This window comes from Tachyglossus aculeatus, chromosome 3 (assembly GCF_015852505.1).
Source record: "Tachyglossus aculeatus isolate mTacAcu1 chromosome 3, mTacAcu1.pri, whole genome shotgun sequence".
In the NCBI taxonomy this organism is placed as follows: domain Eukaryota; kingdom Metazoa; phylum Chordata; class Mammalia; order Monotremata; family Tachyglossidae; genus Tachyglossus; species Tachyglossus aculeatus.
Genome location: NC_052068.1, coordinates 12,095,301 through 12,110,335, shown reverse-complemented (window position 1 = coordinate 12,110,335; position 15,035 = coordinate 12,095,301). Strand labels below are relative to the sequence as shown.

Sequence of the window (15,035 nt, the reverse complement as noted above, 5' to 3'; positions counted from 1 at the left end):
TATTGTAACTGTTTAGTCAGGGCCACACCTCAAGTTTGGTCCTGGTTTGGGACAGCCGATAAGCTCTTTGTGATCAGGGAATGTGTCTGTTTATTGTTAGATCGTACTCTCCCGAGTGCTTAGTACGTTGCTCTGTACGCAGTAATTAATAAATACAACTGACCGATTCACTAGATATTATGAGTTACCTGGAGATCAGGTCTACCAATTCTATTTCACCGTACTCTCCCAAGCGCTTAGTACAGTGCTGTGGCATAAACACCATGGATTAATAGACTGTGTGAGTTTGCCCTAGCCCAAGTTTTATCTCAGAAAATAATTCTCCACACTCCAGGACCACCCTCTGAAACCACCCTGCCCCTGCTGAGTCCTGGGGCACTCAACCAACCAATCCAGGGTATTTACTGAGCTCTTATCATCATCATCATCATCATCAATCGTATTTATTGAGCGCTATGTGCAGAGCACTGTACTAAGCGCTTGGGAAGTACAAATTGGCAACATATAGAGACAGTCCCTACCCAACAGTGGGCTCACAGTCTAAAAGGGGCAGAGCGGTTTTCATTTACACAATACAAGGTGGTAACCCAAATTAACCTCTGGGAATGGGCGGAAGGATCCCCAGTAGGCCAGAGAAATAAGAAATTAGCCTAAGGCAGCGCTCTGAAAAATGAAAGCCTCCTTTTCCCACACTCATCCACCCACGAGCACTTTTCAGAAAAGAAATGGAATTTTCACTCTCAAGTGACTAGTGGCTCAAAAGAGGCTTTGAGGTAGGTTTGATTGGTGTATTTCCCCCCCTGTGTGTATCAGCCTTCTTGCGGGCATGCGGAACACCTGGGCCCCCTCCCCTTGATGACAGTTTGAAAAAACTCAGCCAACTGGTCCCCTTTTCATCATCATCATCAATCGTATTTATTCCTACCAGGGAGCAGACGGAACCTGTTCGTGACTTCAAGCGCCAGCTGTTTTCAACTGTTTGTTAATGTTTTTATTAAAGTTTTCAAGGTGATGTGAAAATTCATGGTTGGGACGATGTTTCTTGAGCACCGGGACCTCTGGGATACTAAACTGGAATCTTGAAGGCCAGTTCCCTGCCTTCACCTCGATTTGGCCTGCTCTCTTAAGGCAGTTCAGGGTCGAAAATGGGATCTGGAAGTAATTGGGCTCCGTTGGAGCCCCAAACTGAAGCCTGACCCACAGGGGACGTCCCAGGCAGCCCCGACCACGGGGCCAGGGGAGGGTTTGAGGTCACTTGGTTTAAATGCTTCTACAGTGCTCTGCACCTAGGAAGCGCTCAATAAACACAATGGACTGAACGAATCTGGTAGGTCCTGAAGTGGGCCCCGGGGGTCTCACGGTCTGAGTACATACGCGCTCTTGTCTTCCGACGCCTTTCCACCCTGCCTCCAAGGCTGGGGTGGAGCGGCCTGGAATTCACCGGTCGGTTCTTGGCGACGGATCAATCCTAGTGCCGGGACTGGTGGCCCTTGAAGTGGCCCTGGAGAGGCTGAGATCAAACAGGCCAGAGAGCGGGCATCCCCGAGGAGCAGGCTGGCACCCCGAACTAGCGGGAAGCCAGAAATACTGAGCTAGAACCGCCTCCGTTGTTGCCCCCGATTCCGCCGAGCTGACGGGCAAGGTCTGAGCGCCGTCCACCAGGCTTCTGGCCGGTGAGCCCTTTGCCTGAGGCTTCGGGGCAGGGCAGAGGGGTGGGGGCCGAGCCGCTCGGGGGCCGCCAAAAGGAAGACCTGCCCTCTGAGTCTTACGGTCTTCTAGACTGTTTGTTGTGGGCAGGGAATGTATGTATTATATTGTATTCGCCCTAAGGTACAGTGCTCTACACAGAGTAAGCACTCAATAAATGCCATCTACTGACTGAGCGTGGCACAAAGAGCCAAGGTTGGGTGCTGCCTGCCTCAGTCGCTGCTCGGAACCGACTAGATGCCAGTCTGAACTATCTTCCCCTCATTAATCAAGGTCAGGGTAGGTCTGTGTGCATGGGGGTGGGGGAAAGGTAGTGGTTCTGTGTGTATGTTTGGGGGGCAATGGGGTTCCCATTGGCTCAAAAGAGACCAGGCCCGGCCCCCTCTCCCGGCTCGGGGGGGCACCAAGGTGGGGGTCCTCGGAGGACCAGCTGCAAGTCACAGAAACAGCACGGCCGAGGGGCTAGAGCCCGGGCCTGGGCATCACAAGGTCATGGGTTCTACTCCCGGTTCTGCCACTCATCTGCTGTGGGATCTAGGGCAAGTCACTTCACAGCAGCGTGGCTCAGTGGAAAGGGCACGAGCTTGGGAGTCAGAGGTCCGGGGTTCGAATCCCAGCTCCGCCACGTGTCTGCTGTGTGTCCTTGTGCCCACTGTTGGGTAGGGACCGTCTCTATATGTTGCCAATTTGTACTTCCCAAGCGCTTAGTACAGTGCTCTGCACACAGTAAGCGCTCAATAAATATGATTGATGAAGTCACTTCTCTGAGCCTCAGTTCCCTCATCTGTAAAATGGGGATGAAGACTGTGAGCCCCCCGTGGGGCTACCTGATCACCTTGTACCCCCACCCAGCGCTTAGAACAGTGCTTTGCACATAGTAAGCACTTAACAAATGCCATCATTATTATTCACGCCTCTGGGCCTCAGTTCCTTCATCTGTAAAATGGGGGTTGAGACCGTGAGCCCGACGTGGGACGGGGACTGTGTCCAACCCAATTTGCTTTATCCACCCCAGCGCTTAGGACGGTGCCTGGCACAAAGGAAGCGTTTAACAAATACCATCATCATACATAATTTCCTCGGCCCTGACACGGCTGACAGATGAGAAGAGTCCAAGACCCCGTGCGGGGCCAGGCCCAGGGGGCTCCCGCGGCCGTCCATCCGCGGGCCCGGGGCTTCGGGCGACGGACGGACGGGTCACCTGGCCGAGCCGGGCGCTGGCGTGTGGCTTCCGCTGGTGGTGATGGCGGGGGGCGGCTCCAGCGGGGCGGGGGTGTCCAGCATCACGCGTCCCAGCCCCCCGCTGCGGAAGGTGCGCAGAAAGTCGTAGGCCGCCGCGCTGTAGTCGGGCTGAATGACGTTCACATCCCCTACGGGCACCACCGGGGACGTGGGGTGAGGACAGGGGACGGTGGGGTTCCCCCGCGGCCCCGGCTCAAACCACCGACCCCACAATTTCAAAAGGCCAGGTTGGCCTTGGCTCCCCCAGACCGGCGGGGCATGAGGCCGCTGCCCCTCATTCAATAATAATAATAATAAAAAGGGTATTTGTTAAAGCACTTGCCATGTGCCAAGCACTGTTCAAAACGCTGGGGTAGCTACAGAGTAATCAGGTTGTCCCACGTGGGGCTCACAGTCTTCATCCCCATTTTCCAGATGAGGTCACTGAGGCTCAGAGAAGTGAAGTGACATGCCCAAAGCCACACAGCTGACGAGTGGCAGATCCGGGATTAGGATCCTCGACCTCTCACTCCTAAGGCCTTGTTCTTCTTAGAGAAGGCCTTCTGCTTAGAGAAGCAGCGTGGCTCGGCGGAAAGAGCCAGGGCTCGGGAGTCAGAGGTCGTGGGTTCTAATCCTGGCCGTGCCCCTTATCTGCTGTGTGACTTTGGGCAACTCACTTAACTTCCCTGGGCCTCAGTTCCCTCATCTGCAAAATGGAGATTGAAACTGTGAGCCCCATGTGGGACAACCTGATTACCCTGCATCTACCCCAGAGCTTAGAAGAGCGCTTGGCACATAGTAAGCGCTTAACAAAAACCAACATTATTATTACCACTAAGCCATGGCCTCGCTTTGCTTGGGGTTTGGCACCAGGGCACGGCCGAGGCCCACTCACTCATGCTTTCGAGTCTGCTCAGGACCCCCAGTGCGTTCCCGCACCCCAGGGCTCGCCGTCCTCTCCCGCCGGGGGTCGGGGTCAGCTGATCATCATCAATCGTATTTATTGAGCGCTTACTATGTGCAGAGCACTGTACTAAGCGCTTGGGAAGTACAAATTGGCAACATATAGAGAGAGTCAGAGACAGAGACAGTCCCTACCCAACAGTGGGCTCACAGTCTAACGACCCCGCGGGTGGGCAGGCGGCCCATCGTTCTGGAAGCCGCCCCGGCCCTCCGGGCCCCCCACCCCGCCGCCCCTCGGGCTTTCTCACCGGTGCCCGTGAGCACTCTGACTCTCTGGGTCTTCCTGAGTTTGACGGCGATCCTCTTCAGCACGCTGCGGATGTCGTCGCAGGCCTCTCCCAGGCCGTAGTGGTCCACGTACCTGCGGCAGGGGCCCCGGGAGCCTCCATCAGCGGGCGGGCGGCCGCTCCTCGGGCCCGCCCCCGCCTCCCACGGCTTCCGCCCGCCGGGGGCCGAGGTGCCCCTCCGGCCGGAACTGGGGAACCTGCTCCGTGACCTCGGGGGAGGCCACCTCGTCTCCATCAGCACGGTCTCATTCATTCATTCATTCAATCATATTTATTGAGCGCTTACTGTGTGCTCAGCACTGTACTAAGCGCTTGGGAAGTACAAGTTGGCACCATATAGAGACAGTCCCTGCCCAACAGTGGGCTCACAGTCTGGAAGGGGGAAGTCTCCAAAGCTCCCATCCCAGAATGCCGCGCCTGGGCATCATCCTCAATCTTTTGCTAATGTCTACGGTCCTCTGGACCGTTGTGGGCAGGGAACGTGTCTGTTCATTGTTACATTATACTCTTCCAAGCACTTGGTACATTGCTCCGCACACGTTAAGTGCTCAGTAAATACAATGAACTAACCCTTACAGTGAGTCTGTCAAATCCTGCCAGTTTTTCCCGACTAGCATCTCCCGGCTCAGCCTGTCTCTGCCCTGGTCCGAACTCTAGTCTGATCGTGGCTATTTTTTTGTGTGGCACTGGTTAAGCGTTTACTGTGTGTCAAGGGGTCTGTCCCGCCTCTCCAAGCTCCAGCTGGGCCTCCCCGGGGCCCCAGGGAGGGAAGAGCAGCAGTGTGGGCCACCAGCTACCTCTGACTTTTTGTGGCATCGCTTGTCACCCTCACTTTGGGTTTCCTCGTGGAGGAAAATGGGAACAGAAGAGTAGAAATGATATTTCCCGAGTGCCTACTACTAATAATAAATGCTAAGTATGTGCTAAGCACCGTTCTAAGCGCTGGGGTAGATACAAGCTAATCAGGTTGGACGGCGACCCTTTCCCACGTGGGGCTCACACTCTTATTCCCACTTCACTTCTCTTTGCCTCAGTGACCTCATCTGTAAAATGGGGATGGAGACCGTGAGCTCCACGTGGGACAACCTGATCACTTTGTATCCCCCCCAGCGCTTAGAACGGTGCTTGGCACATGGTGAGCGCTTAACAAATACCATCATTATCATTAATGAAGCAGCGTGGCTCAGTGGAAAGAGCCCGGGCTATGGAGTCAGCGGTCATGGGTTCAAATCCCGGCTCCGCCCCTTGTCAGCTGTGTGACTTTGGGCAAGCCACTTCACTTCTCTGTGCCACAGTTATCTCATCTGGAAAATGGGGATGAAGACTCTGAGCCCCCCGTGGGAAAACCTGATCAGCTTGTAACCTCCCCAGAGCTTAGAACAGTGCTTTGCACATAGTAAGCGCTTAACAAATACTACCATTATTATTATTATTTTCCTGATGAGGTCACTGAGGCAAAGAGAAGTGGTCACTCGGCAGACACGTGGCAGAGCCGGGATTAGAACCCAGGTCCTTCTGGCTCCCAAAAGAGCACGGGCTTCGGAGTCATAGGTCATGGGCACCTATGTGCGCAGCACTGTTCTAAGCACTGGATGAGGGAAACAAGGTGATCAGCTTGTCCCACGTGGGGCTCACACTCTTCATCCCCATTTTACAGATGAGGTAACAGGCACAGAGAAGTTAAGTGACTTGCGCAAAGTCACACAGCTGACAGGTGGCAGGGTCGGGATTAGAACCCAAGCCCACGCTCTTTCCACCGAGCCACGCTGCTTCTCTTGGATAAAAGACCCGTAGAGCGCTACACAAAGATGGTAGGGGATGGAGTGTCTACTGGAAGAAACTCCAAAGCTGGTAGCAATCAATCAATCGTATTTATTGAGCGCTTACTGTGTGCAGAGCACTGTACTAAGCGCTTGGGAAGTACAAGTTGGCAACATATAGAGACAGTCCCTACCCAACAGTGGGCTCACAGTCTACAGGGGGAAGTCTAGCAGTCTAGTAGCGGTCTAGAGACAAATCAGTGCAACTTTAGGGACAGAATGTCCAAAAAGGTACACGAAGCTGCCTGGTGTAGTGATTGCCTTGTTATCTACCCCAGTGCTTAAAACAGTGCTTGGCACATAGTAAGCGCTTAACAAATACCATCATTATCGTCATTATTATTATTATAGAGCACAGGCCTGGGAGTCCGAAGTTCAGTTTCTAATCCCAGCTCTGCCACTTGACTCCTGTGTGACCTCGGGCACTTCACTTCACTTCTCTGGGCCTCAGTTACTTCATTTGGAAAATGGGAATGAAGACTGTGAGCCCCATGTGGGACAGGGACTGCGGCCAACCCAATGTGCTTGTAAGAACCCTGGCACTTAGTACAGTATATATGTACACCTGTATATAGGTATATATGTTTGTACATATTTATTACCCTATTTATTTATTTATTTATGTTACTTGTACATATCTATTCTATTTATTTTATTTTGTTAGTATGTTTGGTTTTGTTCTCTGTCTCCCCCTTCTAGACTGTGAGCCCACTGTGGGGTAGGGACTGCCTCTATATGTTGTCAATTTGTACTTCCCAAGCGCTTAGTACAGTGCTCTGCACACAGTAAGCGCTCAATAAATACGACTGATTGATTGATTACAGTGCCTGAAATAGGGTAAGCACTTAACAAATACCAAAATTACTACATGAGAATTTAAGACCCCTGCAGGCCCGGAATGTGTCTTTATGCTTTTTTTGTCGTTGTTCAACCGTGTTGCTGTTTTAACGGTATTTGTTAAAGGGGTTACTATGCGTCAGGCACTGTTCTGAGCGCTGGGGTAGATAAAAGTGAATCCCTGTCACAGTCTAAGTAAGAAGGAGAACAGGTAGTGAATCCCCATTTTGCAGCTGAGGAAACTAAGGCAAAAAGGAAGTTACCTGCCTTAAACTCACAGGGCAGACATGTTGTAGAGCTGGACAGAACTCAGATCTTCTGGCTCCCAGGCCTGTGTTCTAGCCATTTCATTCAATTCAATCGTATTTATTGAGCGCTTACTGTGTATAGAGCACTGTACTAAGCGCTTGGGAAGTACAAGTTGGCGACATATAGAGACGGTCCCTACCCAACAGCGGGCTCACAGTCCAGCCATCTGTGCTTGCCCATGTGTTTAGTTTTCTCAGCAGTAGCAGACATGGTATTTACAGAGGGCACTGGACTACGCTACTAGATAAATCTATATGTATGATATATATATATATGATATATATATATGTTTGTACTTATTTATTACTCTATTTATTTATTTATTTATTTTACCTGTACATATCTATTCTATTTATTTTATTTTGTTAGTATGTTTGGTTTTGTTCTCTGTCTCCCCCTTTTAGACTGTGAGCCCACTGTTGGGTAGGGACTGTCTCTATATGTTGCCAATTTGTACTTCCCAAGCGCTTAATACAGTGCTCTGCACACAGTAAGCACTCAATAAATACGATTGATTGATGGATTGATTGATTGATAAATCTAACGCTCGCTATTGGACCAGCAGAAAAAAACAGAAATCCACAGAACAGTGCTCTGCACACAGTAAGCACTCAATAAATACGATTGATTGATGGATTGATTGATAAATCTAACGCTCGCTATTGGACCAGTAGAAAAAACCAGAAATCCACAGAGAAAAGACAAAGCCAGCCACACGCAGGAGACCGTGACGGGCGGGCGGGAAGGGAGAAAGACCATAAGGCGAGACTCGATTGAACCCTAGACGTTCAGACCGAAAACGACTATTACGCTCAGTCTACTCACTTGAACTGCTGGTGCTTATTCAGCGTGTACAGAAGGTAATCAGCCATGACGTCTTCCCCAACCAAATGATCCAATATAGTACCTGGGCGACACCAAGAACGTAGAGCTGAAGTCCCAGGCTACTTACTGGACTTGAAAAGGAGCAAAGTGGTCGTAATCGTCACCCGGCAAAAGGCCCCAGGTGGATCCCCTTCACGAGCTCACGGGAGCAAAATTAAATGGGGAAAAGCGCCAACTTCGGATGGACAAAGATCCAGCCCCCGAACCCGCACTAGTGGCCGGGAGTAGCAACCAGTCAATCGGCAGGCATTTATTAAGCAGCTACTATGTGCAGAGCACTGTTCCAAAGATGAGGGAGAGAACGAGCGCTTAGTACAGTGCTCAGCACACAGTAAGCGCTCAATAAATACGACTGAATGAATGAATGAATGAACAAGAGAATCAGTGGGCGCATTCTCTGCTCTCAAGGAGTCTAGCGGGGTGGTCACTTCAGTACATCATCATCATCATCATCAATCGTATTTATTGAGCGCTTACTGTGTGCAGAGCACTGTACTAAGCGCTTGGGAACTACAAGTTGGCAACAACTTTGCAGTGCTTACAGCTTTACAGTGCTTTGCACACAGTAAGCGCTCAACAGCTACCACGGATTGATCTGGAAAGCCACTCTGAAAAAAATCCCAGTCCGGGGGAAGGGGGTGGAAAGCAACCAGTTGAAACCAGTTTACCGCACAGGGCCAATTTCAGGCCAATCTCCACACTCTCGATCCTTGGGGCAAGGACCCCGGGGGTATCCAGAAGGAACATCAAGGGCCGCTCACACACCTAGACAGGAGGAGGAGACACTCAGCACAGAGCCGGCGAGAAAGGTGAACGGGCATTTCTTGTATCTACCCCAGTGCTTAGTACAGTGCCTGGCACAGAATAGAGAAGCAGCGTGGCTCAGTGGAAAGAGCCCGGGCTTTAGAGTCAGAGGTCATGGGTTCAAACTCCGGCTCTGCCAACTGCCAGCTGTGTGATTCTGGGCAAGTCACTTAACTTCTCTGTGCCTCAGCTGTAAAATGGGATCTCCCCCTTTTAGACTGTGAGCCCACTGTTGGGTAGGGACTGTCTCTATATGTTGCCAATTTGTACTTCCCAAGCGCTTAGTACAGTGCTCTGCACATAGTAAGTGCTCAATAAATACGATTGATGATGATGATGATTAAGACTATGAACCCCTTGTGGGACAACCTGATCACCTTGTAACCTCCCCAGGGCTTAGAACAGTGCTTTGCACAGAGTAAGCGCTTAACAAATGCCATTATTATTATTATAGTAAGCTCTTAAATTCCAAAATAAAAAAAAAACCCAAACCAGAACACATGCCCTGCCCACAAGGAGCTTATAGTCTTTTCATGAGATGTTCCCATACTGTGAGGTTCTTCATTCATTCATTCAATCGTATTTATTGAGCACTTACTGTGGGCAGAGCACTGTATTAAGCGCTTGGAAAGGACAATTCAGCAACCAATAGAGACAATCCCTGCCCACAGCGGGTTCACAGTCTAGAAGGGGGGAGACAGGCATCAATAGCAGCAATAAATATAGAATTATAGATATATATATGCATCATTAATATAAATAGAATTATAAATATGTACATATACACACAAGTCTTATGGGGGGGGGGTGGAGAGGGGCAGAGCAAAGGGAGAGAGTTGGGACGATGGGGAGGGGGAGCAGAGGAAAAGGGGGGCTCATGGATTTCAAGTGCCCAGGAGGCAGTCTGATCCAACAGACAGGAGGAATTCCTCTCTGAACTTGGAAGAGGCAGTGTAATGGACTCCAATTTCAGGGGGAGATAGCAATCACCCCCACACCTACTCTGGCTGAGGTAAGTGACCTATCCAGGGTCTCTGAGACGCTGCCCTCTCATCTGTGAAATGTCCTCACGTGGTGCTACACCCAGGGGAGTGAAACCTGCGGAGAGGATTTTCCCAAAATGAAGAGGTTTTGAGAGGAGCCAAGAGACCGCTCGTTTGTTTTCTTCTTTAGTCAATCAATCACTCGCCATGTGCGGAACACTCAACTAAGCGCTTGGGAGAGTACAATACAGTAGAGTTGGTAGCCACATCCCCTGCCCTTAAGGACCTCAAGGTCTGGAGGCGGACGGTCAGACGTTAATATAAATAAAGAAATCCTACAGCTATCTGGGGATCCCTCAGGAAATATCTGTCTCCAGCTCCTCCTCCAGGAGAACGGAGTACGCTCCACTGTACCTGAATTTTGGACATCACGGCTCGAGTAATCCCGGGATGACCACCGACCCTGGAGGCTTTTCCTACGGGAAGGAACAAAAAGTCAAATTTAGGGCAGAACTCCAGTAAAGTGTAGAATACACCGAGTAGACGCAATCTCACAATCAATGGATTTCTTGAGTGCTTACTGTGTGCAGAGCACTGTACTAAGCGCTTGGGAGAGTATGCTATGACAGTTGGTAAATATGTTCCCTGCCCACAAAGAGCTTAGTGTGTCTGTCTGTGTGTGTGTGTCTCTCTCTCTGGGAATTGAGGCCAGAGGCCCCCTTCCTTTTAGTTCCAAGGTCAGACTCTCCTTTCCCCCAGTTCTGAAAATCATCAGCCTCAATTACACAAACCAAGTTCCAGGTGGAATAATCCAGTCCCTCGGGACGGATCTGTGGGGTCCCGGTGGGCTCAGGGACTTGGGGAGACATCTTCTAGACCGTGAGCCCGCTGTTGGGTAGGGACCGTCTTTATATGTTGCCAACTTGTACTTCCCAAGCGCTTAGTACAGTGCTCTGCACACAGTAAGTGCTCAATAAACATGATTGAATGAATGAATGAATGACTATAGCCACCCATCCCTTTACCACTGGCCCCAGAGGACCTTTTGAGCCAGGAGGAGCCGCCCTGGACTGTTTCCCTGGCCAAACCATCATCAACAAGGGAGGAAAATGTCGGGAGAGATGGGAATGACCCTACGAGCAGAAGGTGACCGCCGGGGAAGAGAGATGATGGAGAGGAAAACAGAAGAGGAAAGAAAACATCAGGTGATTTCTTTTTTTCCGAGGTGTTCGTTTCAAGGAGTTCCATAGGGTTCTAATCTCAAGCCACTCATCACCCTTAAGGGGTAGAGGGGGGCAGGTGACAACAGCATCACCCTCATTGCTCAGCTAGAAACACTGAGACGGAGAAGTCATTTCAGGACATCTCCATCTGGATGTCCACCTGCCACCTCAAACTCATCATGCCCAAGGCTGAGCTCCTTATCTTCCCTCCCAAACCCTGTCCTCTCTCTGACTCTCCCGTCACTGCGGATGGCACTACCGTCCTTCCCGTATCACAAGCCCGCAACCTAGGTGTCGTCCTCGACTCCGCTCTCTCGTTCACCCCTCACATCCAATCCGTCACCAAAACCTGCCAGTCTCACCTCCACAACGTCACCAGGATTCGCCCTTTCATCTCCATCCAAACCGCTACCTCGCGGTTCAATCTCTCATCCTATCCCGACTGAATTACTGCATCGGCCTCCTCTCTGATCTCCCATCCTCCTGTCTCTCCCCGCTTCAGTCTATACTTCACTCTGTTGCCCGGATTATCTTTGTGCAGAAACGCTCTGGGCATGTCACTCCCCTCCTCAAAAACCTCCAGTGGTTGCCTGTCAACCTTCGAATCAAGCAAAACCTCCTCTCTCTCGGCTTCAAATCCCTCCATCAACCTCACGCCCTCTTACCTCACCTCCCTTCTCTCCTTTTCCAGCCCAGGCGGCACACTCCGCTCCTCTGCCACCGCTAACCTCCTCACTGGTTAGCAGACGGCGACGGTGGTCCGAAATGAAGGGCGGAACAACCCAGAGCCCTCCCACCTGCCTAGATATCTGCTCCGTCTATGCCACTGTCATCTCGTCAGTGGCATCTGTTGAGCGCTTACTGCGAGCAGAGCACTGGACTAAGCGCTTGCACGTTTTCTTCTCTCTCGGCGTCTCCCCCCACAAATTAAAAATGGTTTTCCCTCGGAGTCGCGGCGTGCCCCGTTACCTTTGTGAAGGTGGTGCCGTCGCAGGGAGTTGATGAGCGAGGACTTGCCCACGTTGGGAACCCCGATCACCATGATGCAGGATTCCGGGTTCTGCAACGGAGAGCCCCGTCACCCCCACGCCCCGCAGTCTTGGGGAGCCCAGCCTTCCCAGATTCCGGCCCGTTTCCCAGAGCCTGGCCCCGGGATCAAGGCAAACGCCCCCACTTAGCCCCGGCCAGGACGCCACGACAGGGCATCAGCAAAGCCCATTCCACAGGGACCCAGAACGGGCTCAGGGCAGCAGCTATTCCCCTGAATGATAATGCTGGGATTTGTTAATAATAATGAAGGCATTTGTTAGGCGCTTACTATGTGCACAGCACTGTTCTAAGCGCTGGGGGGATACAAGGTGATCAGGCTGTCCCACGTGGGGCTCACAGTCTTCATCCCCATTTTACAGATGAGGGTACTGAGGCACAGAGAAGACTTGCCCAAAGTCACACAGCTGACAATTGGCAGAGGCGGAATTTGAACCCATGACCCCTGACTCCAAAGCCCGGGCTCCTTCCACTGAGCCACGCTGCTAAGCGCTTACTCCGTGCAAACACTGTTCTAAGCGCTGGATATGACGGTATGTATTAAGCGCTTACTATGTGCCAAGCACTGGGGTATATTTTAGCTTTAATTCTATTTGTTCTGACGACTTGACACCTGTCCACAAGTTTTGTTTTGTTGTCTGTCTCCCCCTTCTAGACTGTGATCCCATTGTTGGGTAGGTACCGTCTCTATATGTTGCCGACTTGTACTTCCCAAGCGCTTAGTACAGTGCTCTGCACACAGCAAGCGCTCAATACATACGACTGAATGAACGAATGAATGAATATATGACACATGGGGCCCATAGTCTTAATCCCCGTTTTACAAAGGAGCTGAGCACACAGAAATTGAGTGACTTGCCCAAAGTCATACAGCTTACAAGTGGAACACTACATATATAGAGATCTATGTGTACTTGTACTTCCCAAGCGCTTAGTACAGTGCTCTGCACATGGTAAGCGCTCAATAAATACGATTGAATGAATGAATGAAAGTGTGCAGCGTGGCTCAGTGGAAAGAGCCCGGGCTTTGGAATCAGAGGTCATGGGTTCGAATCCCGACTCTGGCACATGTCTGCTGTGTGACCTTGGGTAAGTCACTTAACTTCTTGGAGCCTCAGTTACCTCATCTGCAAAATGGGGATGATGACTGTGAGCCCCACGCAGGACAACCTGATCACCCTGTATCCCCCCAAGCGCTTAGAACAGTGCTTTGCACGTAGTAAGCGCTTAGCAAATGCCATTATCATCATATACGGTGCTTGTTTAACACTTACGGTGTGTCCAGCACTACTCTAAACACTGGGGTAGACACAAGTTAATCCAGCTGGATGCAATCCCTGTCCCAGAGGGGACTCGCAATCTAAGTAGCAGGGAGAACATCATCATCATCACTATCAATCGTATTTATTGAGCGCTTACTGTGTGCAGAGCACTGTACTAAGCGCTTGGGAAGTACAAGTTGGCACCATATAGAGACAGTCCCTACCCAACAGTGGGCTCAGGTATTGTTCTCCCATTCACAGTTGAGGAAACCAGCCCAGAGTGGTTGAGTGACTTGGAGAGGTGAGTGGTGGAGCCGGGATTAGAACCCAGGCCCGGTGGCCCTCCGACCGCTGCTTCAGTTCTATCGCGCTTCATTCTTTCGCCCTTCCCACGGCAGGGAAAGGGGGGACTGGGGAAGGGGTGGCTATTCCACTCAACCTCTGGGTCCAGACCAAACCTCTCCTTGGTCAGCCCGGGTCTCGGGCCGAGCCCCTGGGCCTACAGGGTGGTCTGGCCGGGGCCCCCGGCCCCCCAGGCGACGCGGAGAGGGGCCCGCCGCCCACCGACCTCTCCTCGATGATAGCGGTAGCTGCTCTCGATCAGCCTGGTGACCAGCGGAACCACCTGTCGGAGGATGACAAGAAGGGACACCGGCCATCAGCTGGAACAACGGATCCGCCGATGGTTTTTATCAAGCGCTTTCTGTGTGCGGAACACTTGGGCGGAGCGCTTGGGAGAGGACACTACGATTGAGCGCTCAGTACAGTGCTCTGCACACAGTAGGCGCTCATAAATCATCATCATCAATCGTATTTATTGAGCGCTTACTGTGTGCAGAGCACTGGACTGAGCACTTGGGAAGTACAAGTTGGCAACATACAGAGACGGTCCCTACCCAATAGTGGGCTCACAGTCTAAAAGAGGGAGACAGAGAACAAAACCAAACATACTAACAAAATAAAATAAATAGAATAAATATGTACAAGTAAAATAAATAGAGTAATAAATATGTACAAACATATATACATATATACAGGTGCTGTGGGGAAGGGAAGGAGGTAAGATGGGGGGATGGAGAGGGGGAGAGGAAGGAAGGGGCTCAGTCTGGGAAGGCTGAATGTTAAGAAACAGAATGTTGTTTCTTATTGTACTCTGTCATCATTTAAGAGCTAACGGAATTTGAAAAACATGTTTGTCTGCGACTATAAAAGCCAGCTACTTGTAAATAAAGTCAGTCATCTTTGGTGACTCGCCTAGCCCCAGACGTTTCTGTCTTCATTGCTTCATCCGACACAAGCGCCGAAGCCGGCATTTGGCGCCCGCACAGGGATACGACTGAATGAACGAATGAATGAGGTGGTCGACAGAACCCCTGCCCAGAATGCAAAGCCAGGTCCCTGCCCGCGAATGATAATAAGGACTGTGGTATTTATTCAGCGCCTCCTCTGTGCCAGGCACTGTGCTAAGTGCTGGGGTGGCTTCAAACAAATCGGGTTGGGCACAGGCCCTGCCTCACCTGGAGATAACAGTCTTAAATCCCATTTGACAGATGAGGAAACCGAGGCCCAGAGAAGTGGAGTGACTTGCCCACGGTCACACAACGGACATGGGATGGAGCCAGAGTTAGAACCCAGGTCCTTCTGATTCCCGGGCCTGGGCTCTATGCGCTGGGCCACATTGCAGAAA

At 51.2% G+C, this 15,035-nt stretch overlaps 1 protein-coding gene across 1 annotated transcript in view; it reads right to left on the bottom strand.

The window, feature by feature from the left end:
• Positions 1-973: 973 nt before the first annotated feature.
• Positions 974-15,035, bottom strand: part of MTG1 (mitochondrial ribosome associated GTPase 1) — a 35,111-nt gene continuing 21,049 nt past the window's right edge. The window contains exons 5-12 of the mRNA XM_038743514.1: positions 13,917-13,973; positions 12,009-12,099; positions 10,231-10,292; positions 8,698-8,794; positions 7,970-8,051; positions 4,140-4,252; positions 2,909-3,077; positions 974-1,510 (exon numbers count right to left, since the gene is read on the bottom strand). Of these exons, the coding sequence (XP_038599442.1) occupies positions 1,438-1,510; positions 2,909-3,077; positions 4,140-4,252; positions 7,970-8,051; positions 8,698-8,794; positions 10,231-10,292; positions 12,009-12,099; positions 13,917-13,973 (744 nt within the window). The 3' untranslated portion in view covers positions 974-1,437. The remainder of the gene's footprint in view (positions 1,511-2,908; positions 3,078-4,139; positions 4,253-7,969; positions 8,052-8,697; positions 8,795-10,230; positions 10,293-12,008; positions 12,100-13,916; positions 13,974-15,035) is intronic.